At 37.2% G+C, this 10,691-nt stretch overlaps 1 protein-coding gene across 1 annotated transcript; it reads right to left on the bottom strand.

Annotated features, from left to right (window-relative positions):
- Positions 1-2,644: 2,644 nt before the first annotated feature.
- On the bottom strand, positions 2,645-10,654 carry LOC119001585 (olfactory receptor 481-like). The gene is made up of 2 exons (XM_037066991.1): positions 10,646-10,654; positions 2,645-3,583 (listed from the first exon to the last, which is right to left on the bottom strand). The coding sequence occupies exons 1-2, from the start codon at positions 10,652-10,654 to the stop codon at positions 2,645-2,647; spliced, it is 948 nt and encodes a 315-aa protein (XP_036922886.1).
- Positions 10,655-10,691: the final 37 nt, after the last annotated feature.

Genomic DNA, 10,691 nt, shown 5'->3' with positions numbered 1-10,691 from the left:
TTGAAAAGACTGTCCTCCAATATTGTATTCCTGGCATACCTATTGACAATTAGTCCACTGTATATGCAAAGGTTTATTTGGGGGTCACTATTGTTTTTTTATGTCAAGAGGAAATTTAATAAGTGCTTTCAAAATACATACTGATCAACTTTATCTAATCAAAGTTCAGTAAATGTACAATCAATAATAAAAGACAGCTGATATTCCATTCCCATGAAACAAACATATGCACATATTCTAGAGACTAAAAAACACACTTCCAAATAATTCATGAATCAAGGGAAAACTTTTTTTAAGAAGAGTAATTGTTGTTTAAGTATAGTAATCTCCATTTTCCCACCTCTCCTCCCACTCCAGCCATCCCCACCTCCCTCCCCTGATCCCACACACCCTTGGTTTTGTCCATGTATCCTTTATAGTTGTTCCTGAAAACCCTTCCCCCTTCCCCTGCCATTATCCCTACCAACCTCCCCTCTGGTTACTGACAGTTTGTTCTTAATTTCAATGTCACTGGTTATATTCTGATTGCTTGTTTGTTTTGTCGATTAGGTTCCACTTAAAGGTGAGATCATATGGTATTTGTCTTTCACCACCTGGCTTATTTCACTCAGCATAATGCTCCCCAGTTCCACCCATGCTGTCACAAAAGGTAGGAGCTCCTTCTTTCTTCCTGCTGTATAATATTCCATTATGTAAATGTGCCACAGTTTTTCGATCCATTCATTTACTGATGGGTACTTAGGTTGCTTCCAGCATTTGGCGATTGTAAACTGTGCTTTTCTGTTCATTGGTCTGTATGTCTGCCTTTGTCCTAGTACCATACTGTTTTAGTTATGGTGCTTTTGTAATATATTTGGAATCGGGAAGTGTAACGCCTTACAGCTTTGTCCTTCTTTCTCAGGATTATTTTGGCCATGGAGTTTTTTGTGGTTCCACAGAAATTTAGAATTTTTTCTATTTCTATAAAACTTCTGAAGGGATTTTGATAGGAATGCACTGATTCTGCTTAGGGTAGTATGGATATTATAACAATAGTAAGTCTTCCAACCCCAAAACAAAGGATGTTTTTACCTTTGTCTGAGTCTTGTTTAATCTCTTTTTTCAATATTTTGAAATTTTCACAATTCTTCCACCTCCTTAGTTAACTTTATTCTTAGATATTTTATTCTTTTGGTTGTTCTTGTAAATGGGATTGTTTCCTCGTGCCTTTTTTGAGACAGTTGCTGTTAGTGAATAACTGCAAGTGATTTTTGTATGTTGATGTTGTACCCTGCAACTTTAGTGAATTTGTTTATTCAAACAGTTTTTTGATAGAGTCTTTGGAGTTTTCTCTATGTAAGATCATGACATCAGGGACAATTTTACCTCTTCCTTTCAGATTTGGATACCTTTTATGTATTTTTCTTGTGTAATTGTTCTGGCCAAGACCAGTACTATGGTGAATAGAAGTGGCAAGACTGAGCATTGCTGCTTTGTTTCTAATCTTAGAGGAAAAGCGTGTGCTAGGATTAGAATGGTCACCAAGTGGATACATAGGATAATCACGAAGAAGAAGACTCCTGTAGTCTATTTGTATGGCACTGTTCTAAGGATGATGCTGGACTCACAAAATGAGTCTAGCACTGTTTGTTACCTTTTCTTCTATTGTTTTTGAAAGAGTCTAAGAATTAGCATTAATTCTTCTTTAAATGTTTGGTAGAATTCACTCATGAAGCCAAATTTTCTTGGGCTTTTCTGTATTGGGAGGTATTTGACTATTTAATTCAATTGGTTTATGTGATTGGTCTATTCAGGCTTCCTATGTCTGTCTTTTCCCATCTTCCTTGAGATATTGACACACAAAATGTATAAGTTTAAGGCCTACAATGTGATAATTTGAGATATATGCATCAAATTTAACAGATATGTATATTTAGTAAAATGGTAAATGGCGAAAGATTTATACAATCTGAAGAGAAACCAGAGTGTGTGTGCATATATATGTGTGTGTGTATAAACAGAGATAGTAAAATTATTACAATATAGTTAGTTAACACCTCCATCTCCTCAGGTAATTATTTTTCATGTGTGATAAGAACATTTATGATAGTTTTTAAATAACTTTCAAAGCTAAGCTTTGAGGGTTCTTTCAGTGTGACCTGGATTGAGTCTCCCACTGGCAACACTGTGGGATCACTAACCAAAGTTTATGATAACCCTGTATAAGAGGGGCCAAGTCCTCCAGAGAAAGTGACCTGGACTGTTCATACACCAACAGTTGCACTTCCATTTAGGACATAATGCTTTCTAAGAGGCTAACATACAAGACTTTCTAAAGATATTTAACTTAACAAAAAAGGAGACACCCTGTAATCATAGACTTCCTAAATAATGAACAAAGGAGAGATAAAGTGAAACTATATTATCTATGTATCTGAACCCTAAACTACACACATTTAATTTAAGATCAGCAGATTTTCATAAAAATGATATATTTGGTGACTAGAAAATTATAAATAAAAGTTATCATTAATTAACAAACTAGTACTTTATTTTTGAGATAGTTCTTCACATAAAAGGATAGGGCTAGCAGACAACATAAACATCCATCATGTGTTCCCAAACACTATCATTTTGCAGTTTCTGGAATCACACTGAATTTCTTTCAACAAGACCAATGTCTTCTCGCCATCCATTTTCTCAGGGCCTCCTTCACATCTCTGTTCCTCAGACTGTAGATGAGAGGGTTCAACATGGGGATCACCACCGTGTAGAACACAGACATCACTTTTTTCTGGTCAGTTGAGTAGCTGGACTCGGGCATGACATAAACGAAGGTAACAGTTCCATAGTAGAGAGTAACTGCAGTGAGGTGGGAGGTGCACGTATAAAAGGCCTTGTGCCTTCCCCCAGTAGAGCGCATCTTCAGGATGGAGTGGAAGATGTACAGGTATGAAATGACTATGACAAACAGTGTGAGTACAACGATTGACCCAGATGAGATGGCAGGAGATATTTCAGCAACATAAATATGGGTACAAGAAAGCTTCACTAGGGGTAGAAGGTCACAGAAGAAATGGTTGATTTTATTAGGTCCACAGAAAGTCAGACTCGTTGAGCAGCCCGTAAATATTGAAGCATTCACACATCCACCCAGATAGGAAACAACTAATAGGATGATACAGACCCTGGGAGACATGTGTGTGGAGTAGAGCAGTGGCGAGCAGATGGCCACATAGCGATCATAGGCCATGGCAGCCAGCAGGAAGCACTCAGTTGTCCCAAGTGTAACTGCAGAAGAGAGCTGGGCTATGCAGCCAGTGACAGGGATCATAGTTCTCTCTTTTAGAAAGCTCACAATCATAATAGGTGTGATTGATGTGGAATACACAATGTCCAAAGAGGCCAGATGTCTCAGGAAAAAGTACATCGGGGTGTGAAGCTGAGGGCTTCCTTGGATTAACATGATTATGCTGATATTGCCCAAAACGGTAGCAACATATATTCCTAGGAAAACCACAAAGAGGATGGAACAAAGTAAAGGGTCATTTGTTAACCCCAAAATAATGAATTCTTTCACCATTGTGTGGTTTTCAGTCTTCATCTTATCTGGAACAATGCCTATTGAAATAAAAACTGGTGGATATTACAACAAATTAAATAATCTTAGAATCACTGTATTTACCATTCAAGATATTAAAAACCAAAACATAGATTTCACTTTTCTCTAATGCTTAGATTTTACAAATGTTTCCAAACACATTTATATTCCACATAATTTGAGAATATTAATGTCCATTAACATAAGGCCAAAGATCCTCACAAGAGACCAATGAGGCAGATCAGAACACAGTGCTCATGTTTGCATTCTTTGATTAAGTTATGAACAAACATATACAGCGATGATGCATTGAGAACCTGATGAGAACCAGAGAGGTCAAGTGATTGATCATATGACAGTGTTTAGCAATATCCAATTGCACCTATTTCTTGACCACATTTAAGACCACTATTCCCAGACCCCTCATAGTTAGATGAGACTGTAAAGTATGTATGCCAGTGAACTATGGGTCTCTTCTGGATCAAATTAAATTACCAGTAGACAACTCTTCTCTTCCAGTGCCATATTCTACATGAAACCATTATAAAATAGTACTACCTCCACCAGTCTGCAAATTGAGGGAATGTGGAGAATACACTGGAATACACTAGAGGTGACAAATGAACCTATGTTGTATTGGACCACACTGAGTTTCCAGAGTTAATTTGGTACAAGAGCATAACATATCTTAACCTGATTAATGTAGTTACAGATGGGCTGTAAATGAAGCTGCATGTAGAGTGTAATCCTGAGAGCAACAGGAGAAATAAATCCGCTATGGGTCATTAACTATACTTTAGGCACTACACAGACCTAACACAAGGATCCATTGTATTACAGTGGCTGAATGTATGAATAACAAATTATTAGAATATGCTGACAAAATGCCTGCATGCTTATCTTAAGCCAACCATGTGAGAACAAAAAGTAATACATAACAAATGAAAGTTCACCTAACAAAAACTTGAGTGGGTTTATTAAAAAGAGTGCAAAAACTAAAACGAAAGCAGATTTCCATTTTAAGCAATACTGTGAACATAAAATAGCCTAAAATGTTTTCAACAAACTATTTAGATAAATTCATAAGTTAAGTATTTTTAAATGTTCAGAATGCAGAAATGAGCTTCCATGTAATAAAGGAAACCTCCACCAAACTAAAAATGACATGAGAGCTGATGATCAGCAAAGTAAGCTTCAGCAGAACTGAAACAGTCTAGAGACAGTTCCAGTCTCCCCAACTGAGGACCTTGTGCTTTAACAGCTGTGCAGGCATAGCTGCAGATAAGGGTTTAGACCCATGTGAGCTGCGTAGCTAATTTTAAACTGGTCAGGAGAAATCTCTCTGCGCAGGAGCATTTAAAATAAAGCATAAATGACACAAACCAACTATACTAGGTAGAAGGGAAGAGCACCAGCCAGTGCAAGAGCCCTGAGAAATGACAGCTTTGTACATTTGAAGAAAAGCAAGCCAATGAGGATGAAAAGAGCAAAACAAGATTAACTCCAGAACTAGGCAGGAGCAATGATGGGAGTTTAAACATTACCCTAAGTGCAAACAGGAAGACAATGCAAAATTGTAAACAATGTGACATTTTAATTCACATAACAAGGTAACTCTGATCCTTACTCTAAGGGGACTAAATTGCAGAGAAGTAGGAGTTAACTGAAAGACCTGTTAGAATGCTGTAGTAGTCTAGGTGCAATATGGTGCTGGCCAAGGTGGCAGTAATCAAGGTTACTGAAGCACTTGATGGGTTAGAGGTGAATGTGAAGCTGAGTCAAGAGAAATGTGGTGACAATGCCAACATAAGGTTTTTAAAAAGAGAAGCTCAACCTAACGACCCATAGTTTTGAGGTCAACCCATCAACTCAGTAAGAGGCAAGCCAGGTCACTAAATAAACAAGTACCAAACACTGAAAAGAATTAGGAGGTACTATCAAATCAAAAATATTATCAAATATCAAATAATACATTGGAACTACGACTATCAAATAGCATAAGCCTGTTACTTGAGAGAGAAAAAATGGCAGTTTTTGAAAGCAATGGAGTTAACCATGTGCTGACTCCTGAACTGCTACATGGACTGTTTGCTACTTTTTAAAGGATGCCAACATCAAAAATTTTTTTTTACAATATACAGAGGTAAATAACTACCAGAACCCTACCACTCACCACTACTATGATGAAAAACATGTACTCTATGCAATGATCATTAAAACCACTGTATTGAATCACCTTTTATATGAATTAATTTGACACATTAATGTAAGAATATGAAATTTCTCTTCTCATTAATTAGTCCTAGGGTTGTGTCAGAGGTTTAAAAGACACAAATATGGAATAAATCTTCTATTTTTAGGAGAAAATAAGCATATGAAAGACTCAAATTCAAAACATGAGTACTGGCATGATGTGGAAAGCACAGCACACAGTGCTATAATCAAAGTAAAATAAAATTTCAGAGCCAAAAGCTCTGGGGGATAAATTCCAGATCTGCCAATGAACAGCTGGGTGATCCGGAAAAGTTATATAACCCACCTGAGACTCAATTTCCTTATTTTTAAAAAGTAATAGAAAATTTACCTCTCATAATCACTGTTAAATGAGATGATGTTACGTCAAAACACCTAAAGTGGGTGGCAATAAATGAATGAGAATACATTTTAAATAAGCAACCATTAGCTTCTACTACAAATGCACAAGACATTTAAAAATCAATAACAAGTCTTACCTGCTGGTCAAATATTATAAGGAGGAGAGACTCCAGGAATCATCTCTGTATAACAGGGCTTCTTTATGCAGGAATTAGGACCGTTTGGAATACAAGACGTTAAGTACCTCACACCAGACATGCACAGGTTTGCTAGCATTCCTCTGAAGACCCAGTGGGAGGAACATAACGAGATGGGAATAATTAGGTGTGTTCACACACACCTACACCACCGTGCTGCCCGAGATGTTCATTAAGGTCTCAGAGGCTTCATTTATCCCCTTCATTATTTGCATACGAGTATCTCAGTGCATAGATCTAATTCATTTTGAAACTTGACTTGGAGCAACAGAGTTAATGTAGGCTATGCTTTAATCATCTGTGATATTCCTGAGAAGCAGCTCTGACCTAGAACCACTGTCCTGTGGTTCATACTTAGCGGCACCTCAGAGAGCTGCAGGACAAACCATGACACCTTTGTGTAAAAGTGACCCACAACTTAATTCATCAGCCTTGGCATTTCCCACTTACCATACAGATTCCATCCCACCCCAAGACTGGACTCTTTAAACACAGAGATGCAGTTACTGCAATCATTCCTTCCTCTGCCCTATATTTATCTTTCTCCCAATCTCCCTTTCCACATAAGCCAAGAATTTCTTCCTTGTTCCTCATTTCCACGTGGTTTTCCATAAGCAATGTTACTGTCTGTATAGTTCTGAAGTTGCGTTTTTTGTTTAAAATGTTTTTTAGATAACTCCATGTAAGTATGTATTAATCTCCTTCATTCTTTGTAACGATTCAAAGTACTTCAAATTACCTATTTATCTATAACCCTGCTAATGCTTCACTGTGCTCATACACCACTTAGTTTCCCTGGATGTAGTCTACAAAGTAAAATTACTGGTTCAAAAGGTTTGCATAACTTCAATTCCTATACATACTGCCAAATTACATTTAAAGAAAATGAGCATAATTTTAAAATTTGTGCTTTAGGTTAGTAATCTAGTAGATCAATTATTTTTTATTTTTTATTTTACCTACCAATTTCGGAAAGCCTTGCATTATGGTTGTTGATTTTTCAATTTTTCATGAATAGAGGACTCAAGGGAACAATGTGGGGGATTGACCATGGGCATGGAGGGAGACAGGGAAGGGAAGAGCAATGGGGAAAAGGGCAGGACAACTATAACTGAACAACAAGAAGAAAGAAAGGAAGAAAGAAGGAAAGAAAGAAAGAAAAGAAAAGAAAAATTTCTCATTCTTATCAAATTTTTATTTAAATAATTTAAACACTGTAATTAGGTATACAAATGTTTAAGTACTGCTATAACTGTCATGTGAATGACATCTGTTCTTTTATAAAGCCTTCTAAAATATGTCAATTTATTTCCCATCAATAGTATCTCAGAGTACACATTCCCTCACTCCTGAATTAATTGTTGATATGATCAAATTTGTTTATATGCTGTGAACATGATTTAATATTACAGATCTGATTCAAGTTTTTTATTTACCATGTTTCACTATCATTATTCGTTTTACTTAGGTTGAATCAATTTTCTTTACACTATGTTTAATCTAAAAATTGAATACATGCATCTTATTTCTACTCCTCTAATAGTTAAAACTCTTCAAGCTTTAACACTGCATTCACATTTTCTTACCAACTCTGGAATTAATTAGTTTCTATATTCTACCATCAAATTAGAGAAAGATCTGAGCATGCCTACATCTCCCTCCCTTCCTTCTCTCACCACTCCCCACCTTGTTTGTTACATCATTAGGATACTCGGCTCAAATGATTATTTCTTACCCACAATTATTTAGACCTTTATTTGTTCCTTTGCTCACTCTTGCCCTTAGGTTCTCTTGTTCTTCATCCAAAAAGATACGACTTGTGATTGGTAAAATTGCTGAGTTCCTCCATGCCATAAAAATGTCTTTATATTCCCTCCTGCTTGAATAACATATCATTTAAGTATAAATTCTACATACATAATAACTTTCCATCTCACAACTTGGAGTTGCTTCCTTATCTTCCTGCCTCCCATGTTGCTGATGAAAAGTCTGATGTCAATGTTTTTTCTTCTGTAGCTCATTGTTATTATTTATAGAAACTTTTGATGATATGCTCTATATTTTATCACACACTTTTGACAACAGTGCTTTCTTGTCCTTCTTTACAACTTGTACTTAAGGGGACCTTTCTACCTGAGGATTCTTGTCTATGTTCAGCACTGAATTTTTTCTTTAATTCTTTCACTTGTATTGCTGTTCCATTCCCACTCCTCCATTCTCACTCTCTCTCCTGCCACTCCCACTAGCTGGTTGCTGGAACTTCGTGATCTATCTTCTCCACCTCTTAATCTTCCTTTCATTCTTTCCATCTCTTTGACATTTTGGGCTGCACCTTGGGCATATTTCCTTCTCACTAGAGTATCTTTCTTGTGTCTGTTTTGATGTTTAACCCACCTGCTGAGGGCTTGTTGTTTATTCCAACAATACCTTTTTATTTTCTACTATCTCAAGTTGGTTCCTACTATGCAATAGTTTCTGATATTCCTCTGAGTATATAAATTGTATTGTTCTAAAGTCTTTATTCTAATTAATTTACCACCTCATTTCCTTGAGAGTTGGATCTTCTGATGATTACAGGTAGTGCCTCCCTTTCATGGTCTTGCTTTTTTCCCCCCTCAATGATTAGCTCTTTCTTATTGTTTGCTCAGCTTTGTACTTCTGATTATCTACTAGCCTTTATATGAATGACATAAACATTTACCACAGCCAACTCAGTGGCCCTGAGATAGAGACAGGACATACTGTCAGGAAGCAAGTCCTAGGGGCTGGATATCTGGACCTGTCTGCTTCTCATTCTTCCTGGATGTTACCAGCCACCTGGATTATGCCCCTTGGGCCCAGATATTCCCTCATAAGTTCCTACCAAAGGAAAACACTGAAAATGATTCTTGTTTGATGTGGCGTGTTCTCAAGCTGCCAGCTTAATCCAAACCCTGGATGAGAGTCGCCAATTGTCTTTATAGACACCTGTTTAGCTCCTGTTGTCACAGGAGGGGACACGAAACTGAAGGCAAGGGAAAGATAGAGGCTGTGAGTTCAACTGTAAAATAATTAAGGAAAATCAGAGAACACCATGAGGGCAATCAAAAACAATGAAGGTGTTGTTTTAAAATATCCGGTCTTAAAAGGGAGGAGACAATTTGGCAACGACAGGAGAAACAGAGGGAAACTGAAAAGAAAGAAGTAATTCCCCTTCCCTTACCTTATGAGCCTTAGAATGCAAATGGCAGGATTCCTGTGAAAAGAAAAACTTTAGTTATGTCCAGGAATTCCAGGAATGTTGGCAAAGGAAGAGTGAGAAGGGTGTTCCCAGCAGTAGTAGACACAGAAGATGGTCAGCAGAGAAATAAACTTAAGCAAACGAAAGAAGGAAGAAGGAAATGGTATATGGATTTTCCCGATGCAGGACTCTGCAAAGGCAGAAAAAGAAAAAAAAATCACACACTGGAATGAAGAAGATAGAAGAGAGAAATTAAATACGGGTTGTGTCTACACCTGTATTTGCACCAGAACTAGTCCCCAAATTCTAGGTGAAGACTTCGTGTTATGCTGCATCCTCTGCAGGCTTTCTCCTGGATAGCTTTTATGAAGATCAGACTTTGTGGTCTGAGGGAGGAAGGGGGTCAGGGAAGATGGAGGTGAGTGAGAAAGCCAGAAAACTAGACAATTTGGGACAATAAAAAAATCTCCCACAAACATTAAATGAGGAGAGAGGTTATATTTTTGCCATGGAAGTTAATATATCCCTGTCTGCAAGGTACTACTACAAAGTACAATTTATTATAATCCCTAGGACCTTAGGAGGCTTGGATAGCTGGCCTTATGGAAATCCTACCATTTGCATTCTAAGACTCATAAGGTAAGGGAAGGAGAATTACTCCTTTCTTTTCAGATCCTGGTACACTGTTCCTGAAGATGAAAGATTTCTAGCAGTAAGAGGAATAACAGATTACACTCTGAAGAGATGAGAGAATCAAAGCTTTACTGACCAGCTCATGTTGTTACTGAGTGTGCTGATACGTACTGACAGTCATGTTGTGGAATCGCTGATACAAGACACTGTGTGTGCTGATACAAGAGCTTAAAGGAAACATCTTCTGTGAACAAAGGAATAAACAACTGGGACTTTTGAGTGTCCTTCTTTCTGTAAGGACACAGTCTTGACTGTTTCTTAAATTTACAGTTCTCACAAATTTTAGATTTTAAAACTTCTCTGTTTTGCATTTATGTTATTTGTATGTGTTCAGATTTTTCAAATAGATTTATTCGGTACAAAGGCCATAACTGCCACAAAGAAGTTAGGGGATTCCATTTGGGGT

Source organism: Sturnira hondurensis, unplaced genomic scaffold (genome assembly GCF_014824575.4).
Source record: "Sturnira hondurensis isolate 20B ecotype Veracruz unplaced genomic scaffold, ASM1482457v3 Scaffold0016915, whole genome shotgun sequence".
Taxonomy (NCBI): Eukaryota; Metazoa; Chordata; class Mammalia; order Chiroptera; family Phyllostomidae; genus Sturnira; species Sturnira hondurensis.
The sequence above is the reverse complement of the archived record's forward strand: the minus strand, read 5'-3'. Positions and strand labels throughout refer to the sequence as shown.